At 43.0% G+C, this 26,472-nt stretch overlaps 1 protein-coding gene across 1 annotated transcript in view; it reads left to right on the forward strand.

Moving 5' to 3' along the window:
• LOC142493918 (serine/threonine-protein kinase PDIK1L-like) overlaps positions 1-24,913 on the forward strand; it is a 58,526-nt gene extending 33,613 nt beyond the window's left edge. Inside the window, exons 4-5 of the mRNA XM_075598655.1 lie at positions 24,343-24,470; positions 24,807-24,913. Coding sequence (XP_075454770.1) covers positions 24,343-24,470; positions 24,807-24,825 — 147 coding nt within the window. The 3' untranslated portion in view covers positions 24,826-24,913. The remainder of the gene's footprint in view (positions 1-24,342; positions 24,471-24,806) is intronic.
• Positions 24,914-26,472: the final 1,559 nt, after the last annotated feature.

Below are 26,472 nucleotides of genomic sequence, written 5' to 3' on the forward strand. Positions count from 1 at the left end.
GGGGAACTATTGCTAGGACAATGTGTTTACATGTATCCGAGAATCAGGTATGACTCCCGGGTACATTTATTTGGGAACGGTTAACTCTCCTAGGCAAATTCTGACAACTGTTCCTCCGCAAAATCCCCCTTCAAACTCATACACTAGCAATCCCTGCTTGATTGAATGCCCGGAAAGGGAAAAACACAAAAAAAGGCTTTATTACATACAATAAAATGAAATGGTACAATTACTGAGTCCAAAAGCTAACTCTCTTGGACCCTTATACATGGAGCAGGGATAATAACCACATGGGCTTGACCTTTATTTTATAGCCTGGTTACCCCCTCCTGTCACATGTACATTAATGGCGCTATATAAATAAAGACATTCATATAACATATCTAGATAGGGGGCGGTACTGGGGAATCCCAATATATAGCCAAAGTGAGAGGGACCTAATCCAAAACGGTTAGACCCTGGAAGTGAGATAAAGGAAAGCGCCAGGGAGGTCCTGACCCTTCGCGAAGCCGGGTCCCCCCCCGAAGGGGCAGCGAGGGTAAGCACCTGAAAATGTAGGCTTCTCTTATCTACTATGTACGGCAATGTGATGTTATGACTATGTCTGTTGTAAATCATGTAAACGGACACCCCCCTCCCTTTTTCTTTTATGTACCCTGCTGTCAAAATCAATCAAATAAAAAAAATTGCATATTAAAAAAATAGCTGTTTGGTTCACCTCTAATAGAAAGTGGTTGGAGCACTCGCATCATAGTTTGGACTCTTCCCTGGGTGCACAGCAATATCCCACAGGGGTAATCAATGAAGAAAGCAATCCTGTCACAGAGGTCTAGCACTTACAAAGATCTGTGGAGTGTTGGCGCCAGAAGGTTCACCTCATTGCCTTTTCAGTGTCTTATTTGAATATGGTTTAGAGTTTTTAACGTGTTTGATTAATTTGGGGTTCTGTTATAGTTGTACTCTAATTTTGCTAGCTCAGGGTTCAGGGACTGAATCTGTTCTTTTTTTCATTCTTTTCCTGTAAGAGGCTAAACTTTATTTTTCTCCTCCAAAACAGATTTGTCAGCTGCCTACACTGTGGAGAATGAGATGTCATTAGTCACTTTTAGTCTAAAGTAAGATACCTGTTAGTTTTTTAATGTTATGTGGACCTTTGCTATACTGAGAAGCTCATCTTGAAGCCACCACTTTATTGGAGTGATGGGAATAGAGAGACCCGTAAGGCGCAACATGAAAGGAACAGAGAAAAGCAAAAAAGCACCCAGGATCCAATTATCAACATGCAATCAATTTAATGATGACAGATATATTGTAACAAAAAACATCGTAAAACACAAGATAAAAGCACAATACAGAACAGTATATCTGTTTTAACCATGTAGTTAACAGTAGGTATTGAATTGAAAGTGAGCAGGGTCCACTGAAATTAATTTTTTTAAATTTTTTTTTCAATTGTTCAGCAGAATTGGACCCCAAAAAATTCAGCTCTTGAAGTGGAATACGTATTGGGGAAAATCATGCAAGCCTATTAATTAGGTAATTAGATGAATGTCAATGCACAGTGTCGGTGATCAAGCCACACTAATAAACCAAACCTTTTAGGCTGAAAAACCTTTACTGCTCCTAAGGACAGAGCACTGAAGAGAGGAACCTGTGGACTCCTTAGTCCAGAGTTATAGCGCCAAATTTAAAGTTGTGTATTGCATGGGGAAACCCTTATGTGCACACCGGTGAGCTCTTTGACATCCAAAATCATCTGAACTTCCAGGCAAAAGAGGTAGGCGCCTTGTCTCTGCCAGCTGATTTCTTCTCTCCACAAATTTCCGAACACACTCGGAGAGTTTTAGGCAACACACAGCACCTGCGCTGCACCAAGGCGGATGGGTCAACCCATTCACAAACTCGGAGAAGGAATTTCTATATTTATAAAATGCTTTACCAGGAAGTAATACATTGAGAGTTACTTCTCATTTTCAAGTATGTCCTGGGCATTGCGTTAAGATGACAAATAATACATGGTTACAAATGCAGTTACATAAGTGAACAGGGTATACATTATATACAAGACATTGCATGCACGGTTAGAGATAGTGTGTATATTTATATATATATATATAATAAGAGTATGTAACGGTTACAGACCAGATTAACATGAGACAGATTTAGTTTTGAAAGAACTTAGACTAGTGGTGGCTGTGAGAGTCTCCGGTAGATTGTTCCAGTTTTGGGGTGCACGGTAAGAGAAGGAGGAGTGGATGGATACTTTGCTGAACCTTGGAACCATGAACAGTCTTTTGGACTGTTCAGATAAATGCTGCATATGGTAGGGGTGAGGAGCTTGTCCAGGTAGACAGGTAGCTTGCCCAGAAAGTATTTAAAGGCAAGACAGGAAAGATGAACTTTGCACCTAGACTCAAGTGGTGACAAATCTAGTTCTTTGAGCATTTTGCAGTGATGTGTGGTAGTTGCATTGGAGAACAAAACGGTATATTGAATTGTAGAGGGTGTCATGTTTGCTAAGGTGAGTTTGTGATATTTTTAGGAGAAAGATCATAATATGTGTGATAAACAAAAATACTTCCTCTTGGATTGCACTACATTTATTTTGACTCATAATTATTTCACTTTCAATGATGAGTTGTTTTTTTGTGTGTGCAAATCTGTGCAACGGCCATGGGACCAAATTTGCGCCCAGTTACGCCAACCTCTTCATGGGATGTTGGGAGGATGATAATGGTTTGGCGTAACAGTCCATTTGGGGCAGCCCTGGTCCTTTATGGTCATTATATAGATAATATCATCATTGTTTGGAAAGGGAGTGAATCTGGTCTCGTTGACCAGTTTTGCCACTTTAATGAAAATAATAGGGGCTTAAAGTTTACATATAATATTCAACCCCAATCTATTGAATTTTTGGATATTGTCCTATCTATTGACGCCAATGGGAAGATTGCAACTAATGTATATCACAAAGATGTGGCCCGTAACAATTTATATAGAGGATAGTAGCAATCATTTTCCTGTGTGGCTGAATTATTTTTCTTATGGGCAGTTCAACAGATTGTGTAGAAACTGCTCTGACCCTAAGGAATTTATTCGCCAATCCCATCTTTTGAAAAATAGCTTTCTACAGAAGGGTTACTAGGAAACACTCTTTTTGATAGATCCTTTAATCGAGCCCTAACTCTAGATACAGTAGACAAGAACATTTGACTAGAGTTAAGGATATAGAATCCAAAAAAACTGAGTTAAATTCCCGTACTACTTTTATTCCTAGATATTCACAATCTGCATCCAGGCTTAGAAGTATTGTTAATAAACACTGACAAGTGTTGATATGTGACCCCATATTGAAGGATCACATTTCTAATAAACCATGCATGATATACAGAAAAGTTAAATATCTTAAGAATATCATTGCACCGTCAAAATTGAAGAAGGTTTCAAAAGTCCTGCAACTTTTTACCTGTTAAACCCTCAGTACACTATAGATGTGGAGGAGCTTCTTGCATCACATGTAAATATTTGAAACATAGAAGCAAGATTTTTTCCTCCATCCACGGGCAAGATTATCCAGACAAACGATTTATAAATTGTAACACCTACTTTGTTGTGTACAGGTGGGCCCCGCTAATACGGCGGGTTCCGTTCTATGGCCCTACCGTATCGGATACAGCTTGATACTGCTGGGTTCGAAGTGGGAGAAAGTGTTGGGCCATTGTGGAGCTGAGAAATACCAGTGAGCTGATCCGGATATCGAAGGGAGGCTGCCGGTAGGAGGACGGACGACAAAGGTCCCGACTGTGTAACGTAGGAGGACGGACGAGAAAGGTCCCGACTGTGTAACGGAAAGCATCCGGTGATCAGAGGAAGAGCGAGGTCTCATTGGTACAGCGGAGAGCATCCGAGGATCAGAGGGAGCCAGAGGTCTTAACATAGAGCAGTGGAGGAATAACACGGTGCCAAAGACCAAGGAAATCTCCGCAGAAGATCGTACTACCATCTATACCCGGTAACCCAGCCATGAGAGGCTTTTCTTCATCCCTCCTTTTATTTTAGAAGCAGGAACCTTTGAAAAAAATTTGACCACAGATATCGGGATAATTATATCAACTGATTCAGCAGAAAACTCCAGCTTGACGGTCAGTGAGATACAAGTCTCCAAAGTGTTAGGAGACTATTTTATACCATTTTGTGAGTATTTTCTTCTTATTCACTCAGTCAATTTGGACATCAGGACTCTGAGTTAAAAGGTATTTTTATGTAACTTTGGTTGCAATTACAGAAAAAGAGGTGGTGTAATGTTAGCACTAAAAATGAGTGAATGAATAATAAGACGCCTATAGGAATTTAACCCCCTAATGGCGGGCTAGGCTGCCTGGTGAATAACTGATTAGTACAAATCAGAATGAACAGTAAAACAAAAAGAAAAAGGGGCGCCTTACAAGTCCAAAAAGTGTGAGTCTTTGAAGTCCAAAAAGAGATGGAGAAAGTGTCCAGAACCCTTCTGATCCTTTGCTACCAGATGGTCAGATGAAGTTACGGCCGTGCGTTCCGTGATATGTAAAAAACACAGAGAGAAATTATAGTGCAATATTGCCAGCAATAGAATATAGCTAACACTAACTGCAACATACATATAACAATGACTCCCACTCTCTCTCCTCTATTCCTCTCTTCCTTCCTCTCTCCTCTCTTCCTCTCTCTCTTCCTCTTCCCTCTCTCTCTTCCTCTCCTCTCTTCCTCTCTCCTCTCTTCCTCTCTCTCACTCTTTTTGTGTGTTTTTTTATAATAAATGTAACGTCATTTATTTAATTATGATGTATATTTTTATATATACATGTTTTAGTATCATTTATATTTTTATGATCAACATTCATTACATTTCACATTTTTTGACACTGTCTGGCAATGTAAATTAGATACATCTGGTATATCCATTGGCTTCCGTTACAATATACTACACGGTTTGTTGCTATTAAGTAACATCTTTCATCTTCTGTTATTATTGACTGCAGTCTTGGGCGAATTGGAATAATTATCCCAAATTAGAGGGCTCGCATAAATATTGCCAGATAGTCTTAGTGCAAACCATACCCTGACAAAGTTGCAGAGCGCTACAAAACGCGTAGGGTGGCTTGCACTCCGAGCTCTACCAGTATTGCAACATTTGCATTGTATTTCATCAATAGCTGACAAGCTGTGAGTAAGGAACGCTATCTGTGGACTCTGTTTTTCTCATGCACGGCTGCTAGTTTGCAGCAATTGTGAGTATCAGCGTTTCAAATTTCTCCTACGATCTTCAAATGTGACCAGCTTTGATTCAGCAAACTTGGTGCTGTGCGGGTGCTGTGTGTTGCCTAAACGTCCCAGCTGAGTGTGCTCGGCAATTTGTGGAGCGAAGAAATCAGCTGGCAGAGACGAGGCGCCTACCTCCTTTGCCTGGAATCTCTGATTTTGGATGTCAAAGAGCCCACCGGTGTTCGCAAAAGAGTTTCCACATGCAACACACAACTTTGAATTTGGCGCCAGAACTCCTGACAATGGAGGCCACAAGTACCTCTCTCCAGTGCTCTGTCCTTAGGCTGAACAATCCTTACTCCTCCTAACAGGTTTGGTTGATTTAGTGTGGCTTGATAACTGCATTTATAGAAAGGGAACAGAGGGCACAACGGATTTAGCAAATCCAAACTCATTTATTGAGCCAACACAACGTTTCGACCGTGATGGTCTTTTTCAAGTGACAATGGCATAAACAAAATCTCTTCTAACAACATATAAATAGTGCCCCAAATCACTACAATGCAACCTGTTCAATCAGTGTTGATGGAATCCATGTGCTTAATCAGTCCCTTGAACCAGTGTATATACTTGAATAGGTGATCCCCAACAGATGTGAGTCCTCCTGTAGATATCGTGATGTTCATGTCCTCCCACTTCCTGGTTATTCGGCATCCATCTTCGTGATGTCAGTCTGCACTTCAGGCGTCTCAATTTGAAGGAGATCGAGCGGATATCTACTGCGCATGTGCGCACTTGAAACGCATGATGATCTTACGTTCCAACTACTGAGGACCCAGAATGATTAAAGACTGACGCTTGTGCAATGACTCATATGCAGTCTGCACTTCAGGCGTCTCAAATTGGAAGGAGATGGAGATCGAGCGCATATCTACTGCGCATGCGCGCACTTGAAATGCATGAGGATTTTGCGTTCCAGCCACTGAGGACCCGGAATGATGACGTCACGAAGATGGATGCCGAATAACCAGGAAGTGGGAGGACATGAACATCACGATATCTACAGGAGGACTCACATCTGTTGGGGATCACCTATTCAAGTATATACACTGGACATTGGTTCAAGGGACTGATTAAGCACATGGATTCCATCAACACTGATTGAACAGGTTGCATTGTGGGGATTTGGGGCACTATTTATATGTTGTTAGAAGAGATTTTGTTTATGCCATTGTCACTTGAAAAAGACCATCACGGTCGAAACGTTGTGTTGGCTCAATAAATGAGTTTGGATTTGCTAAATCCGTTGTGCCCCCTGTTCCTTTTTCTATATATCCAGGACTGACTGCAGGCTTTCGTTCTAACATTGGAGCACCGGTAATTGTATCATTTGTCTATTTTTGAGGTGTGCAGCACTCCTCTCTATTATATTGATCACTGCATTGACATTCACTTAATTACTTTGGATTATTAGGCATGCAGGCTTTTTTTCCAACATTTATTCCACTTAAAAAGCTGAATTTCCTGAGGTCCAATTCTGTTTAACAATTGCAGAAAAACTTTTTATTTTCAGTGGACCCTGCTCACCTACTGGTAACTACATGATTAAAACAGATATACTGTTCTGTATTGTGTTTTTATCTTATGGTTTACTATGTTTTTATTTGTTTCAATATATCTGTCATGAGTACACTTTAATCATTGTATTCTGCGTGCTTTTTTTTTTTTGCTGTTCTCTGTTCCAATTTACAGACCACAGAGCAGCATATGAATCCAGAGATCTATGTGTGTGTCTAACACTAATGTTTTAAAATTTCTTAGTAGATTTATTTTTATGTGATGTAACACTTAATATATTCACATTTTTAATTTGTTCCCTTTGCCATTGTACTCATTTACCTTGGGCGTGTGGTTTACAGTAGAGGCAACTCTTATTCGAACAAAAACCAGTGGCAATTCCCCAAAAAACCCAGGAAACACCCAGGTACATTCTGAATACATGCCTTAAACTTTCCTTAAACTAGCAAGGTTGTAGAAGGAAAAATGGTCACTACGTCCTGAAGCACCGATCACAAGCTTGGTAGATTAAAAGTTCTTTATTACAAAAAGCTGGACATCAAGACATTATGGCTTTTTGTAATAAAGAACTTTTAATCTACCAAGCTTGTGATCGGTGCTTCAGGACGTAGTGACCATTTTTCCTTCTACAACCTTGCTATGCCTTTCTGAATGGAGCACACAGGCATCTCCAAACGCAGCAGGTGATAATTATTCACGGAAGGCGTTATCCAGCTGACAGACGCCAGAGGATACCGCACACCGATCCCCGCTCTCAGCGCCGCGGCTGACTCTCACGCACAGCCCCAGGAAGACCAGTGCATGCGCACGTACCATCACGTGGGCTCCCAGACCAGCACAGTCGGTTGCAGAGGCACAGCTCCCATACAGCTTCCACACACATCGGTGAGGTGAGGGGCAGGCTTGCCAGCCTACAGCGGAGTGGCGGTTTCCACGGCCGGCGTCTCTCTCAGGAACGCCACACACACGTGTTTTTCCCAGCCACGGCATACCCGCCAGCGGTTCATGGCTCATCGCGGGGCACGTCATCAAGCTTTCACACGGCTGGAAAGGGTGGTTTGTGAGACCAGTCGGTAAGGTTAGCATTATTGGGACTCTTATGGGTCACAGTTAGTCTGACGGTGGTCATTTTTCTCTGTGCCCCAGGTCCACATTTGCTCATTAACCTCCGACTGATTCCTTCATATAATCAAACACCACCCCATGTTTATATTTCATGTACTTTATAATTTATACCTGCTTGGAGATTCCAATCCTTGGCTTTACCTGGACAGTGATTGTATACTTCTACATATGATTGTTTAGCATATGGAACTTTGGAGTTCATTCTCCCTTTTTTCTGGACATTTCCTTAAACTAGCCCCAGCATTTCTGCATTGATTAATGGCCTATCAGATTAACAGCGGGGGTCCCTGGCAGTCCCATTCAAACTGAATTGGACTGCCAGGGATCCCTGCTGTGTTAATCCTATGGGTCGTTAGTCAATGCAGAAATGCCTTAAACGTGCCTCAAACTAGCCCAGAACATACCCAGAATGTAACCCGGCTAGTTTACGGCAAATGTTAGAATAAACGTTGCCTCTACTGCATATAATTTCTGCATATTAAATCTATTTATGCAATAGTTATACTTACAGATGCAACTGCCGGTTCTGAGCCAATGTTTGAGGAAAATCCCTGAGCATCCCGCAACCACTCAGATAGATAATGCACAGCAGGCTGTAATGGACCATCGGATTAACACAGTGGGGGTCCCTCTGTTTTAATGGGACTCGCCTGGTGTGAATCCTATCTGGCTGCACCTGTATATAATGGACACGCAGTAAGAGAGAGACTGAATCAGTCACTTCTTCTTCTTGCCTCAACACTGTAAGTCGTGATAGGAACAAGCAGTGTTGGGGTTAAACTCCTGCGCAGGGCCTAGCCTGCAATTGCAGTCTGGATAGGTACTATGTTGCCTAATCCAGGGGCAGGCCTAAACCGGCAGTTGCAGTGTCATACCTGGGGAGGGTACTGACTGGATAATATGTATATGGAGTGATGCCTGTCAGTACCTGCCCTGTTATGGGGCAGGGTTACAAGTCCTTCCCCCCGGTATAAAAGCTGACACTCCACCAAATTGAGGTTGGTGATGATTATGGTACAGTGTGATACCCATTTTCCCTACAAGAGGGTAAAGGAGATTGGGGGGGGGGGGCTCTTGGGGCCTCAAGCCCCTGGTGTCTGCTCCAGGGACGGAGATGTACCATGCTGCTATGCAATAAACCTGCCGTTGGACCAACTATGGTGTGTGATTATTGGGAAGGAGTATTGCCTGTGGGGACCATGCTGCATTCAGCAGGATCCTCATGGGATGGAGGTGCTGCACTGTAAGAGATGGAGAAAGCCTGCCTGTTTGTACTTCCAACTACCAACTGCAGAGCAACTCAGACCTCCTGAACCAAGCAAGTGAGCGACAGCACTGGGGAAAAACCCATGTAGTGGCCAAATCTTCCATGGCAGGGGGGAAACAGGTGCTACATTTGGAGGCGCTGCGGAGATGAGCAACAGTTGCAAAAAGTATGGCTGGGAAACCCACTACTGGAGAAGTGAATAGGGGCACTCACTGTATCCAGACCAGAGTGTTCCCAGTTAGTTGCTAGTGGGGAACCCCCGTTGGTATCTGCTAACAATGCAACCTCACCCGCTGCCGCATGAGAGGAGCCTGAAGAACACTGGGTGAGAACAAAGTACAAGGATGGGCGCTTAATTGATAGTAAGTGTAACAAAAGTGTAATTCAGCAAAATACACTGTACATGAAACAAATCTTAAATGAATACAAAGTGCACTGTAAAGTGATACTATTTCACAATAATAAAGTGAAATAAAAGTGAAAACATAAAGGTGCGGCTCAAACACTCTTTCAGTGGATGGTCTTATTTGTATATTGGTTAATCGTGTGTGTGTGTGTGTGTGTGTGTGTGTGTGTGTGTGTGTGTGTGTGTGTGTATGTATAATGCAGCCACTGTACAAATGAATGGATGAAGGGTGGGGGTACTTGCCTGGGGAGGGTGGTTAGGCCTTGTGGGTGGGTAGAGGGTGAGGGTTAACCCCTTAATTACTTTTGCAGTTATTAACCGCTAAGGTGATTAAGGGGTTAGGGGACATTAGAATGTTTTTGCTATGTATTTTTCTGGCAACGGAGGACAGAGGGAACTTGCAGTTTCAAGAGAAGGATGACCATCATATTTGCTATGGTAAGTAGAACTGTTTTTATAAATTTTATTTATGCATGCTAATGTTGGGTTTAATAATGGGCAAATAATCTATTATCCATATCTGGATAATAGTTATTTTGCCCATTACTGTACTGTATGTGTTTGTTGGGGGGGGGGGGGGGCTGTATTGATTTATTTAAATGTATATGACATGTTTATTTTTTTTGCCATAACAGGGTTGGTTCCTTAGGCCTGCAGGGACCTCTGGAGACCACCTGGGGACCCACGGGTACCACCTGCGGACCCACACATGGGGGACACCTGCGGGGAAGAACCGGGGGCCACACAATTGTGAGGGCCCACGGACCCGCAGAGACCACCCGAGGGCCCCAGACCCCCATGAGAACCACCCAAGGGCCCCCAGACACCTGTGGGGCTGACCCGGGGACTCCCAGACACCCGTGGGCCCCATTTGGGGCCCGCGGGGACCACCTGGAGGCCCACGGCACCTGGCAGGAACCACCCGGAGACGCCCAGACCCTGGGGTACTAGTGCACTGTGGGGCCTGCGGACACCCACCAGGACCACCGAGGACTCCCTTAGGTCTGTGATATTAACCCTGTATGTAAAAGAATAAATCATGTTTTTATGGAGGGCACGGGTGTGTGTGTGTGTTATGTATTGTTTATTAAATATAGTAATGTTTATTGTGGGGCTGTTCTCTGTATTGTTTTTCTTGTGGGGGTGGGGGAATGGGGTATTGTCCCCAAGGGAGGGTGGGTAGGCATCACGGGTGGGTAGTGGGGGAGGGTGTTTAGGCCTCCCGAGTAAGTGGTGGTGGAGGGTGGGTTAACCTCTTGATTACTAGAGCGGTTACTAACCTCTAAGGTAATTAAGGGGTTAGGGGACATTATATTGGCTCTTTTAATTCTTGTGTATGTTTTGCAGCATCGGAGGGGTACATAAATGGTGGTGAAGATGAGGACGGCCTTCATCGTGTGGCAGCCGGGCAAGGGTGAGTGCAAGATGTATTTATTTTATTTATTGTGATAAATGTATTTGAAATGGGCAAATGCATTATTATCCATATGTGGATAATAGTAATTTTGCCCATTACTGTAGTGTATGTGTTAGGGGGTGGGGGGGGGGGTGTATTTATTTAAAAGTATTGATGTATTTTTAAAATTCTTTTTGGGGCACATAATTGGTACTGCAGGCAAGCGGGGACCCCCGGGAACGCGCGGGGAACACCCGAGGGCCACCGCCGTCCTATAGTATCATTCCTGTGCATCCAAAATCAATATATGTACTGTATGTTAGGGGGTATAGGGGTTGTTTGGGGCACACGGGGTGGGTGTTGTTTATTGCAATGTTTATTGGGGGCAATTGTCCCCAATAAACATGCTATTGTGACTTAACCCCTTCATTGCCTTAGCGGATAGCCGCTATGGTACTGAAGCTGCTTTAATGTATTTTTAATAGTAGTGTACGGGAGTAGGGGGTCTCCTGAGCTGTGTGAAGTAAGGGGAGTGAACACCGTAATGTCCGGTGCTCAACTTAACCTGCATATGACTGGTAGTCGTGTTGTGCAACTTCTGATGTATATGATTTTAGTGAAAATGGCAATCCTGCTGCAGATAATACAATGAAACAATAAAGGTCTAAACAGAGAACGGGAAACAGACTGATAACCTGGGTGGGGGGCTAGTGAGCAGGGAATAGGTACTCACGGGATACTAAAGCCTGCTGCCCTAACCCGACCTGGTGTCTTCACTGCTCGTTCCGTCTTGCGGTCCCAGCTCTGCAAACACTGCGCATGTATGTGATGTCATCGCAGGCACTGGACAGCCTCTCTGGGACAACCCGGCGTGTCATGCGCTCTGGCGCTCCTCACAACCCAAGGGGGCGGCACCATGCGTTGCACGCTGGAGAGGAGACACGGCTCCTAATGCAGAAAGGACTGCCTGCGTGCTCCAGCCAAATAGTAGCAAGAAAATGATGAAGTAACGGCGGTCACTGCATACGGAACTCAGCCAAAGAATAAAAATAAAATCAGCTTTATTAAATAGTAATGCTGTACATCACAGAGAGAACGTGATTTTATTTTTATTCTTTGGCTGAGTTCCGTATGCAGTGACCCCCGTTACTTCATCATTTTCGGTCTCCTGAGCTGAACCGCATTGATTTCTGGCTCAGGGACCCCCTGGTTCCCGAGGGGTGCCGGTATCTCTGCTTTGTTTACATCCCAGGGTCAAGTGATTGGGACATTTAAATGCAGAGGGATACCGGCATCCCATAACGGGGCCTGTATCTCAGGAAGCAGGGGGTCCCCGGACCTAAAACCAACTCCGGAGACCCCCTGCACATCTACAATATGAATACAAATTTTATTAAAAAGATTTATTTTTTTAGCTGATATTTGCACAGAGAGAGTGGCGGATCTCTCTCTGTTGCAGGCTGATCTCAGCAGGGGAGCCCTTCTCGCCACCGGCTACTCGCCATGTTTGGAAATGTTGTTCTCGCAGGGATTCGCCAGGGATTCGGGCATTCCTGCATACTGCGAGGGCAACACGCAAAAAACATGGCGAGTTCAGACAGCACTTTTTCACCACTTAGTGCATGACCCCCCTGTGTTTTTCATATCCCATTCTAATATTTCTTAGATGTGCCAAGATTCTTATTCTTAAGAATCGCTTGGTCCTCCCAATGTATTGAAGGCTACAAGGGCATTCAAGAAGATATGACTGACATATGTCGTTTTACAGGATATACAGTCTATCAAATTTGATATCTGCAAATAGATTATTGGATCAGATGTAAAGTTTTTCCTAGGTACCCATATATAGATTCGCATAGAATAGGATATGAAAAACACAGTGTGTCCAGACACTTTATGATTTTTCATAATATATATCCTTCAAAACGGAATGCTGCGGCCAGGTTGTTAACGAACCAGACCCATTCTTGCCACGTGACACTTGTTCTGCCTGTTAAATTGCAAATGTATTTAAAGATTGGCTTGTTGACATTCAAAGCACTACATGACCAGGGTCCCAGCTATCTAAAAGAGCTTCTAGTTCCCTATACTCCAATTCGCTCACTTTGATCTGCAGAGGAGAGACTCCTATCAGTTCCCAGAATCTCCTTGACCCGAGTTTTTAGCCACGCTGCTCCTACTCTCTGGAACAGTCAGCCTCGTACAGTTTGAGAGGCCCCCTCTCTGGAAGTCTATAAAAACATGCTCAAGACTTACCTGTTTACCCTGACATTTAATTAATGAACCACAACCTGTCCGGCATTTAATAACTACAGTACCGTCCCATCCTGTATTGTATCTCTCCTTGCGTTTGGTCTCGTTTATAACCTTAAATGTTTTCTTCTTTTTCCCTTTTTGTAACTGCGAAGTGTTTTGAGTCCCATTGGAAGAAAAGTGCTCTGTAAATAAAGTTGTTGTTGTTATTATGTGACTAAGGAGTCTTTAATGTCCAATCTGGACGGAATCCAAATTTACTCTCTCTCTCTCCATCTACCCTGTTCAAGATATGGGAAATGAGGCTAATCACAGAGGTGCTCCAGAGAAACATGAAATACAGATAGGATTTCCCCTATAAGTTAACCGCCTCTTACAATGGAGCCCAGGCGTCCATCAGCGACCCCAGAGAGGTGAAGGCCCTGCTAGAGAGATGGAACCTCATCCAAAGAGGACATCCCCAGACTGGTCTCAGCCTAAACCACAAAGGCCTACCTAGTTCAAGGTACCCAGACAGGGTCCCTTTGCCATGCTGCAATGGCTGACCCACAGCCAGAAGCACCCATCCCGGGCTAGATCTCCAAGGCGAGAAACTTATGGCCCTGTTGCAATCTACTAGGGCACCGGAGTAGAAGTGGCACTGAGCTGGTGGATGGCAGGATGCCTTGGAGTGAGGTCCTGCACGGGCCGAGATGGAGCTGCAGAATCTACCTGAGAACCAGACTGTGAGTACTTTGTAAGAGGCCCTGGTGTTGCTGCGTCTCTGGATGCCTGTACTGGTCCGAGCGCCTCGAGGTAGTTGACTGCTCATGAGACCCCTACATAGGTGCTGAGTCACTTTCAGGACCCACGCACAGGGATTGCTTCCTTCTAAACAAAAACAGATATATGGAAATCCTTATATAAGTCCTTATAACTATGCCTCATTTCATAAGATTATTGGAATTTGATGTTGTATTCTAACCTAATTTCTTTGTCTTTTTAAGATTCATCTATCGCCTGCTCAATATGACTAGGACAGAGTAGGATAGCTGATGTGTTTTTTATATACTTTAATGTGTATTTTATTACGAGTTAGGATTATTATTTTCAATATGTTTTTAAAATATGCTTTGATACTATTAAACTATTTTATTATAATTGTATAATTAAATGTTTATCACTGTTTTTAAGTATATGTATTTCCCTGTGTGCGGTCACATGTATGTAATTGGCCCGTGACTTTGGGGGATGTTCTATCAATCATCCTATGGAGGAGGGGAGTTTGATAGTAGTATGGGTATAAAGAAGACACCCAGGACAGGTCACTGCTACTCCTGACGAAGCCGTCTGCAAGAACGGCGAAACGCGTTGAGCGTGACCTCATAATCAAGAAGGAGAGAGTGCCTGGGTATCCGTAGCTGTTTTCCTACCGGCGGCGCAACCGGAAGTGACGTAACGGCCCCAAGACCGGAAGTGACGAGACGGCTCCAGGCTGAAGTGTACCGTGGCGGTTTGCTGACACAGAGACGCTGTGATGTGGTCTTGAGATCACCACCGTCAATGCTGTTTTCCCATTGGGATTCTGTAAGCCTCCACTTTTATCATTTTTGGATAATCTGTATTTTATTGGATACTGCACGTGTGCTTCTCTTTTCTAAAGATTATCTCCTCCGATTTGTTCCTGCTGCTATATCCCATTAGGCATTGGCCTTAGTATGTGGTGCCCGGCTGGGAGCTCCTTATAACATATTTTGCTACAGGTTGCACTATGTTTGTCTTTTTTTCTTCTTAAAGGTATCAACGCTCCCCTGGTTTTTCCTTCCTACCTTTCCTTCTAAACAACTCTTAAGCACTCAACTGTGCAACACACGGCCTCCATGGCCAATAAAAAGCACCAATCTCATGACTCCTTGCTTCACAACATATAACAGCTTTGCGTGCTGACGTGAGGTTGTGTTGCTCTCTTGCTGCATTTCCTGCTAATTCATATCCTTTGACTTCCTGGTTTCTGATCCCAGCTTGCCGCTGATTACCATTCTGCCTGCTGTTGCCTTGACCATGTGACTGCGTAATGCTAAAGACCCCAACAGTAGGATAAATGAATGAATAACCAGATACTTGTAGGGGGGACCCCTAAACATAAACTTGATAGAAGACAGGTACTGGGTTGCAGTCCCGGATGGTAAGCTCACTAATAAGTGATGCTGTTGTTAACAATAACACCAGGAAGATTGAGCATAATGACACCCTATAACGTACCAATTGTCTAAATAAAGTCCTGAACAGGAAAACTTGTAGCAAGCGATTGACTCACTCTGAGTGCTGCACAGTCCATGCGATCCAAAGGTGAGGGGTCCCCAGGTGTGCTTCCATCCAAGGGGTAGGCTAGTAGAGAAGGAGAAAAACTGGAAGAGCACTACTGTAGGTATCAAAAAAGTAGAAAGGAGGGTGCGTATCCCATAAAAGATTATTTATTGGTCATGGAAAAACAGGGCAATGGAGAGCCCTACCAACGTTTCACGCTTCACAGAGCGCTTTCTCAAGGTATACATATCACAACTTTATTAACATATATATAGACACAGAATGACATAACCAGCCAATATTCACAGCTCACATGCAATCCACCCACTTTGATTGCTAATGGTCTTCTGATGTGTATACACCTAATCAGTATATTCAGACACAGAGATGACAGCGACTAACTCCACCCCCAACTACCAATCCGGAGACATGCATGGTCTAGCAACCCCCAGTAGTACGCGCTTGCGCAGTAACCAACTGAGGGAGAGTCCTCAATGTCAATGGATGCCGTGGGGCGTGGGGAAAGCGCGTCATCAAAAGGCCCTGACTGTATACCTCACTGGGGCTCTAAGTGCACGCGCAACTGCGCTCTGCAAGACACTAGTCCCTCCCCGCAGTGGGAGCAGACACACTGAGCTCCGGACTATCGGCGGAGTGCGCTTGCGCAATACCAACCATCGCATCAGAGGCTCACAGAATACCCCAAGTGCGGGGTGGGAGGTTGAAAAGCCAGAGCGCAGAATTATGCGCAGCACAGAGGGTGAACACATAGTGTGCTGTGAAATACAAACACATAACATTATTAAAATCAATAAACTTAAAATATATATTAACAAAGAAAACATATTTGTAGAACCCCCCCACCCCCCCCTGTCTTAATCTCTTCTAAATGATGTTAATCGACCAGAAGGGGTAAATAAAAACTATCACTTGACATATGTATAGTCAAACCAATATCCTGATTTGTTTAGGGAGCTGATGATGGTGAATAAATAGAGTGGATATAGAATGGCAAGCAAAGAACGTGAGATTGAGTGGAGAAACCTAATATAATGTGATGATAAGATGTTATTTGTCTAGAAAGGTTCCCCCATACATATATGCCCATGGTTGCTTAGCACATATATCCACTATATAACCTTAGCTAGTACATCCAGCTGTTGAAACAAAGTATATAACATATACATATAATTGACAGGAAAAAATACTCTATCGTAGTTTCCAAGATCATTTTGAAGCTTATTAAACAAACAAGTACAAAAAGATGTAAGAGCAACCAGTTAAAGGGAGGAGAGCAACATATTGAGGAAACATTTTGAAAGAATGACATCCTCAAAAAAGCGCCTTAATAGAAGGGCATCTTGTTAAAAAATAATAAATAAAAAAAAAGAAAGAAGACTGAAAAGAGAAGGCATAACCAAGACAATAATATTTACCATGCAATCATAAATCAGATTGCATTAAGTTATATGATTACATAATAGACCAACTCAGAGCAAACAAAAAAAAAGGGGGGGCAAAAAAAATAAATAAAAAAAAGCAAAAAACTATCAAATCAAAAATAATGATCAAGAGCCAATTGAGATACATGTTCAAATTGCGTTAAACATTCCATTCATCAAGTTATGTTAAGAATTATATTGAAAATTTTAATGTACAGGTGCAGTGCAAATGCATAAGTACAATCCATGGGTGGCTCAATATTAAAGGGTGTTCACTATGGGATCATGATCCATATTCCGACAAACCTACCCAAAAGATAAAGGGTGGTCTAGTTATCCAGAAACGGACCCAAATCCCAATCGGTGTTCAGGCCAGAAGGAACCCTTGTTTTGATAGTAAATATCCAAAAGAGTTCTCGTCGATTCAGCGCATTCAATTTGTCACCACCTCTGATGGAACAAGAGACTTGTTCAATTCCCATAAAGGAAAAACCTGACAAGCCTCCCTGACTACAACATGAGAAGTGGTTAGATACAGGGTGCAGAAGATCACCTCTTTCAATTAGGCGCACATGTTCCATAATTCTAACCTTAAGGGCTCGAATGGGTTCGCCCAATGTTTTGTTTTCCACAGCGGAAATTATAATTATTTTTGATTTGGTAGTTTTTTGCTTTTTTTTCCCCCTTTTTGTTTTTTATTTATTTTTTGCTCTGAGTTGGTCTATTATGTAATCATGTAACTTAATGCAATCTGATTTATGATTGCATGGTAAATATTATTGTCTTGGTTATGCCTTCTCTTTTCAGTCTTCTTTCTTTTCTTTTCTTTATTATTTTTTAACAAGATGCCCTTCTATTAAGGCGCTTTTTTGAGGATGTCATTCTTTCAAAATGTTTCCTCAATATGTTGCTCTCCTCCCTTTAACTGGTTGCTCTTACATCTTTTTGTACTTGTTTATTTAATAAGCTTCAAAATGATCTTGGAAGCTACGATAGAGTATTTTTTCTGTCAATTATATGTATATCTGTTATATACTTCGTTATGTTTCAACAGCTGAATGTACTGGCTAAGGTTATATAGTGGATATATGTGCAAAGCAACCATGGGCATATATGTATGGTGGAACCTTTCTAGACAAAAAACATCTTATCATCACATTATATTAGGTTTCTCCACTCAATCTCACGTTCTTTGCTTGCCATTCTATATCCACTCTATTTATTCACCATCATCAGCTCCCTAAACAAATCAGGATGTTGGTTTGACTATACATATGTCAAATGTCAGTTTTTATTTACCCCTTCTGGTCGATTAACATCATTTAGAAGAGATTAAGACAGGGGGGTTCTACAAATATGTTTTCTTTGTTATATATATTTTAAGTTTATTGATTTTAATAATGTTATGTGTTTGTATTTCACAGCACACTATGTGTTCACCCTCTGTGCTGCGCATAATTCGGCGCTCTGGCTTTTCATTCTCCCACCCCGCACTTGGGGTATTCTGTGAGCCTCTGACGCGACGGTTGGTATTGCGCAAGCGCACTCCGCCGATGGTCCGGAGCTCACTGTGTCTTCTCCCACTGCGGGGAGGGACTAGTGTCTTGCAGAGCGCAGTTGCGTGTGCACTTAGAGCCCCAGTGAGGTATACAGTCAGGGCCATTTGATGACACGCTCTCCCCATGCCCCACGGCCTCCATTGACATTGAGGACTCTCCCTCAGTTGGTTACTGCGCAAGCGCGTACTACTGGGGGTTGCTAGACCATGCATGTCTCCGGATTGGTAGTTGGGGGTGGAGTTAGTCGCTGTCATCTCTGTGTCTGAATATACTGATTAGGTGTATACACATCAGAAGACCATTAGCAATCAAAGTGGGTGGATTGCATGTGAGCTGTGAATATTGGCTGGTTATGTCATTCTGTGCCTATATATATATATATGTTAATAAAGTTGTGATATGTATACCTTGAGAAAGCGCTCTGTGAAGCGTGAAACGTTGGTAGGGCTCTCCATTGCCCTGATTTTCCATGACCAATAAATAATCTTTTTATGGGATACGCACCCTCCTTTCTACTTTTTTGATACCTACAGTATTTGATACCTTCCAGTTTTTCTCCTTCTCTGCTGTTGCCTTGACCCTGGTTCGTCTAACGATTCTGCCCGCCTTGATCCTGGCTTGCCTGCCTACCTCTTTTGCGTGCTCCTCCTGGAAACTCTTTGCTGCTCGTCGCACCACTAATCCAGACTCGTGAATCCAGCTATATGTGATTACCGCAAGTGATTCTAATCTACTTACTCTCCCTGTAGATATCCCCACTGCAGACCTGATTGTCGCAAGGCCAGCTGGGTTTTGGCTTCCGGGGGCCACATGAGTGATGCTGACTGCAAGGCAAAGGAGAGGCTATGGCGCTCAGGGGATTTGACTCCCCTGGAGGCGATGGTGTGTTCTGGGTTCTTGGTTTTGTTGTTGATGTTACCGATATTTCATGTGCCTGTTCCCTTCTCTGAATCAAGGGGTCCCAACGCTCCCCTCCCCCAGGTTGCAAGTCACTAAAATGACACGTTTAATCAAAACATAGATAATTCCCCGTCGGAATTGCACACACACCAATAGCTCGTTAGAACAAGCAGGTTCTTTATGGATACACCGTTACTTGCTCCATGTTTACCATCCTTCTCCCTGTGTGAACTGAATATAAGTTAACAAACAACACACAGAACCCCAGTAAGCTCTTTTTGGGAACCCGAGCCCCCACAAAATATATATGTATATAAATGTCAACTGTTTCAGCTGTTGGAGGTTAGTGGCCCCTCCTTCCCAGGTTTTAAGCTCGCCCCCCCCCAGTTCCCAAGTCAGCAGGTCACTTTCATTTTACTGGATATAGATCCAATGTTGGTCTTTCTCCCTCCTTATAGAGGTAAATGAGAATTGTAATCCTAATAGAGGTATATTAGTATTTTATCTGGTAGTGTTAGGACCTGTGAACTGGGTCTGCCTTGTCGTGGCTCACAGGCTTACAATGCTTTGGCCAAACGGTTAAACTAAATTACCCTTTTTCAAGAGAATATATAAGTATTTTACTGTGTATTTTTGTCATATTGGATGTAGCATTGGGCTTCTCTGTCGCTTGTTGTATACATTTGCCACTCTCAATAGCTCTCCTTTTTGACACTTATATACATTGTGATTCCTACACAGCGTTGCAGTCTCTTTTAGTCCCAAATAAGGCTGGAAACACTATCTTCTAACCAGGGGTTTATTTACAGGGATTAAATAAATGGGCCCACTGTCCCTTTAAGAAAAAACAAATAATAAAATAAAATCCTATTTCCATTAGGAAAGCTAACTACACATTCAGCTCCAACTCTTACTAACCTGGGTGTATAGCTAAGCTCATTCCACCCCAAACAGATTATTATTGCTGAGCATATAAAGTCTCTGTATACATCAAGTAAGAGTTTGGCTTATCTGTAAGTCCGGGTGTTGGCGCAGACATCACTGATTCAGCACAGTCTATCGTCTTTCCCTCTCTTTGGGATTCAGCCCCACGGGAACTCAGAGAAACTCCTGTGGTTGCTCTGTAACCAGCCGTCACTGCTTCAGCACAGCTCTCTCATCAGTGTCTCTCACACTTCTTTTAACCAGCTTCCATTAGCTGGGGAGCTCCTCTTGCAGCTTCCATCCTTTTAAAGCACTTACTGACTATTCAGAACAGGCTAATTAGTTTCATTAACTACCAGCTGAACAGCCATTTCCAGAAGGATTAACTGAGAGCTGCAACATCTCACAACTGCCCCATTCTAGCCCCTAGAGGGCAGTGATGGCATCACAACATATGTATTTTGTGGGGGGCTCAGGGGTTCTCAAAAAGGTCTTGCTGGGGTTCTGTGTGTTGTTTGTTCTCTGTATGATTGACCCACTGAACAAGCGCTGAGCTGGACCAATCAATAGTTCTACGAGAAAGGGAATAAACCAGACAGCATGATAGTCAATAAAGTGAACAACAAAATCCAAAATAGGAACATCCACACCATTAAACAACAGTCAGGAAACTTAACCTCAAATCCAGAATTAATATTAAAAGAGTTCCTTAGTTACTATAGTGCTATCTATGATGGCACCAGTACTGCTCGGAATAATCCAACCAGTGAGCCCACGGTCTCCATGTTGAGCACAATCAAATTTCTCAAATTAAATAAAACAGCCTTGAGCGAGTTGAATGATATGGTCACGGTGGAAGAGATGGTAGACGTCATGAAGGCTCTAAAACCAAATAAAACCCTTTGCACAAACAGTTACTCCTACCTCTTCTACAAAACATTCTCAGCCATGTTACTCTCACATATCACAAACCTCTGCAACAGTATCCTTAAGGAAACCCCCATCCCAAAAGAAATGTTAAAGGTCAATATAGTCCTGATACCGAAGGAAGGCAAAGATGTCTGCCAAAATCAAGGCTAACAGACTAAATAAATTCATACCCGGCCTGGTCCACGCACATACAGTGGCGGCCGGTTTAAAACTAATGCGGCTGCCGCCGCAGTTTAAAAACAGCTGCGGGCGGCGCGCGGCTATTTTCGGCCGGTTTTCCCGCGCCTCGGGCGCTTTCAATAGTAGCGCCTTTAGCGCTTATCTATTGAAGTGGCCACCGCGTGGGAAACTCCGTTTTAAACGGAGAGAAGCCCCGCGGTTAGCCCGCTATGCACCCGGCAAGCTTTAGAATAAAGCTTGCCGGGACAGTAGGTGTCTGACAATACCAGACGATTAATGAACCTGATCTACAAGGCTAACATTACCAAAAAACCCACAGTGGTCCTTGCCCTAGACGCAGCAAAAGCCTTTGACAAAGTGGACTGGTGCTTTCTTTTTCAGATCCTAGGGATGTTCAGGATATCGGGCAGATTCTTAACCACTATTAAAAGCCGCTATAGCTCCCTCACAGCAGAGTTAATTAATTCAGGTTTCAGGTCCGAGATCATCTCCATTCGTGGTAGGACTAAACAGCGATGTCCGCTCTCCCCTCTACTTTTTGCCTTATACATCGAACCGCTAGCTGCTATGAAAGATCAAATGTGGAAAAACACATTTCAGGTGCCCGAATAGGAGCCCATACCCACAAGAGTGTTTTTTGCAGACAACATATTAACGCTTACCAACCAAATTGACTTCTCTCCCTAATGTTTTCCACCTACTTTAAGATTCTGGTGTTCTGTCAGAGCTTCAAATCAGTCATTCCAAATCAGAGGCGCTAGGATTAACCAGGACCTAGGTCGTCAAGCTATTTAGCTACAACTTTGATTTCCAATGGCAGAAATCCTAGCTTAGATATCTCGGCGTTAACTTCACTACTTCAGTGGGCTCGCTACATAAGGCCAACTACCCATCATGTCCAAAAGCATGGAATCCTTGACGATGTATGCAATCTCTTGGATAGGGAGAATACAGGTGGTCAAAATGAATGTCCTCCCTAAAATACTCTGCATGCTCCCCTTCCTGGTTAAGACTGCAGATATAAAGGAGTTCCAACGTAAAACATCCTGTTTCATTTGGACAGATAAGATGCACAGGGTGTTATTCGCATTAACACTGCAGGGGGTCCCTGCAGTCTCATTCAAACTGAATAGTACTGCAGGGACCCCTGATGTGTTAATCCGATGGGCCATTAAGAATCTCACAGAAATGTTGAGGCATTTACTGTGAGACTGCCCCAGAATTTCCCAGGTAAGTGTTCTAATACTGGTGGCTGCATCTGTACATTGTAGAATTCTGGTTCGCCCCACTAATGCAGGAGGTTTTGCCATCCCCTGTTTTATTTCCTACTGTAGAGCAGTCCAAGTGAACCAACTGGTCCTCTGACACATAGACAAGGGCTCCAGAGTGTTGGGTGGATATAGAAAGGGAAGATATTGCCCCTATCCAACTGTAAGTTCTTCTTTGGCTTCCAGAGAAATGCAGGTCACATGATAATACTATTTTTAACCAATTACTGCTTCACTCTCTTAAATTGTGGGATTTCCTCAAATGAAAGTACAGCCTCACCTCTAGGTCTTCTCCTATGCTACCCCTCTTCAGTATTCACCAGTTCTCCAGGTATGGAAGACCTTAACTTCCAGTGGTAGAAAAAGAAAGAGCTGACGCGAGCCGGACATTTCCTCCAGTTGGGGGTACTTAGACCTACAGTATGGAGGAGTTCAGGGTTAGACATGAGGTCCCTTATTCTGAACACATTTGTTATAGCCAAATTAGACATTTTATCCAATCCCTTAATACTTGTTCCTTCTACACAAACATTCATCATGAGGTGATATGTCAATCTCCATTAAGCACTGGTCAGTCTTCTACCAGAATTTTATTCTCACCAAACCAGATGACAAATTTTATTTGAGTGGTAATGTGATATTGGGGAGACACTGGATGAGGAGGAATGGGAGGAAATCATGGCAGTGGCTAAGGGATCAATCAATATACTCATAAAAGAAAATGGTTGCAAGGTTTTTTATAGATGGTACATTAATTTATAAAATGTTTTACCAGGAAATACTAGAAAATGAGCGGTAACTCTCAATGTGTTATGTCCTGGGCACAGAGTTATGGTGAAAATACATGGTTACATTAAATGAACAGAGGTTCTACATTCAATTTACAGACATTTCAGGACAGTTAGAGATAATATGGTTATGGGCGTATGTAACAGTTACAGACAATATGAAAATGAGAGACAGCTGAAGTCTTGAAATTACTTATACTGGAGGTGGTTTTGAGAGTCTCTGGTTGGTTGTTCCAGTCCTAAGGTGCATGGTAAGAGAAGGAGCGACCAGATTCCTTGTTGTACCTTTGGACTTTGAGCAGTGTTTTAGAGTCAGATCTAAGATAAGTGCTGCGTGTAATAGGGGTAAGCAGCTTGTTCAAATAGGCAGATTAGTTTGCCAGGAAAGTATTTGAAGGCAAGAAAAATGCACTTTGCGTCTGGACTCAAGGGATACCTCTACCCAAACCATATTACATCAAATTTACTCCACAGCATTTCCATTGTGTTTCAGAGGGTGTGGACAACCCAGCATAATGTTCCATACCTGGTGGAGGACCTGCCCACAGATAAAGATGGATGCAAAGCCTGATTAACACCTTTCTTTGAACCAGGTTTTCCCTGGCCCCATGGGCAGTACTGCTTAATAAGCAGTTTGAGGGCATCACCCAGAAAAACTAGCCACAAACATACTGTCAGCCACCAGGTGCTGTATCTCAGTAATGTGGAAACCGCCCACGCACAACCCTAGCCCAAATAACCCTCAAAAAATATGGTTTATAATGAGCGTGAATAAACTGACTAGTTTCTTAAATTACAGAATTCACTGTTTCCGAAAAACCTTGGACCCTTGGCTGACATGGATGGGTTCGAGGGAGGCGGACAATTTCTTTCTGACAATATGAGCTGGGAGCCCAACCATTATGATGAATTGGATCCCCCTATGAGGTATAAAAGTATTCCAATCAAAAGTCTCATGCCAAGTTTCCTTCCCCTGTTCACCGGCCTGCTCTCCTTCACTAGGAACCTTGAAATCCAGTTTTTTATTTTAATTGTATGTACACATTGCCAGGTCTATTGTGATGTAACTAAAAGCTTATATGTACTTTCTACCCCCCCCCCCCCCCCCCTCCGTCATAATTTTTCTTTCTGTACTCTCCCCATTAACTGCATAAAATAATAAACACAAGTTAGGAAAAAACCCAGTGTTTTCATAGAAAGGAATATGAATTTGTTGAGTTTGGGGATGCTACATATGTATATGTTTTCATACTTTTCCTCAAGGTTGCCGAAGGCGGGATAGCCAGGACAGTGGTCCAGGAACTATCTAGGTTGGGAATGGCCCTCTACTTCCACTACTGAACGAGCCCAGATATGTCCAGCCTACTCAACAATAGCCCCCTCAAATGCCACCACTACACTCCCTCACTCACCAAAGGGTTACCATCTGCATCAAATGCCCTTCACCAACAAACGCCTCCTCTCGACAAATGACCCTATCCCTCAACAAAATAAAGCAATACATTGTGATACCTCTGTCACGTTGTGGAGTCGTGAGTCCCATACTAAGGCCGGAAACTCTGTATTTCTTTATACGGGGTTTATTTACATAGGTTAAATAACAATAGGCCCATTGTCCCTTTAAGGAAAAATAAATCGTAAAATGAAAGCCTACTGCTATCAGGAGAATGTTTAAACATCAGCTCCCTCTCTGATTGTTGCTCGCCAACTAAACTGGTTCCCAGATTTAAATAACCCACCCTGTTAGCAGCAATATCAACAGTCCTTAGGGAACCCCAAATATACCTTATTTAGTCCTTATCTGTTGTTGGGACTCGGTCCAATGAGAGTCCAGGAAATCCCTCTGGATCAAATGTCCTGGACAGGACAGCCCTGCTTCCACAGCAGACTCGCATCCTTGCTTCTTCCTGGGTGTGCAACCCAGGCAGTCCCAGCAGGCTCTGTGACCACCATTCAGCAAGCCTATGGGACTGTGCCAGCCAGCTTACTCTTTGCTGGGGAGAAATCACTCTACCCCCTCTCTGGGGAGAGCAATCTCTGTGTGCAGCTCTCTGCCTGCCTTTTACACCTGTTCAATCAGGAGTACTGCTTGTTTATATAGTTGCAACTACAGCTAGCTGCTCCAGAGGAGGTTAACACCCTGTAGGCTGGAAAGAACAGCAGCAGCCTCACTCCAGCCCATACAGAGATAGTGACTGTATCACAAAAAGTATCGTACACATTTTATGTTAAGAAGGTCCTATCATGCAATCTCAAAGTTTATGGTAAATACTTATGGGTAGCTGGAATTTAACACCAGTAATTTAAGAGTTTGTGATATTTCTCAAAACACTCAAGTCATAGACCAAGTTCACTTGGGCATTGGGGGCAGTATTAGACTGGAGTCTACTTATACAGATTTAGCAGGTGTTATTGCTATTGCATCCGTCTCCCCCTTTTTTGTCTCACAGCTAAACACAATGGTGTCTGCTCCCTCTGGCACATTGTGTGTGTGTTTTCCGCTGCAACATGGCAGTGGGAGTATTAAAGCCTGCTAAATCTGTATCTTTTTTTATAGCACACCCTAAAGCGTTTCTGTGCATGAATATTTCTTGGAGTACAGAAGGTGGGACTTTTTTTTTTAAATGAAATGTCTCTATCAATCCGACTACATTTTCACTGCCAGTCAGATATCAGAGATCAGAAAAGAAATTAGCTGCATCTGCTAATCCATAAATTGAATTTTTGCGTCTTGTACTGCTCTAATTTTTTATTTGAATGAGGATTTATTCACTTTAGCCTGGAACAAAGTTCTGGATAACTGTTCCTGTGAACGCATGCGTTTGATAACTACAGTATGCATCACAGGAAGAGTTTAGAAAATCTAGATGAAGAAATTAACTTAATTAAGAATAAATTAGTACCACTTGAATTTCAATCTGTTTAAAGT

The sequence above is a fragment of the Ascaphus truei genome, chromosome 4 (assembly GCF_040206685.1).
Source record: "Ascaphus truei isolate aAscTru1 chromosome 4, aAscTru1.hap1, whole genome shotgun sequence".
In the NCBI taxonomy this organism is placed as follows: domain Eukaryota; kingdom Metazoa; phylum Chordata; class Amphibia; order Anura; family Ascaphidae; genus Ascaphus; species Ascaphus truei.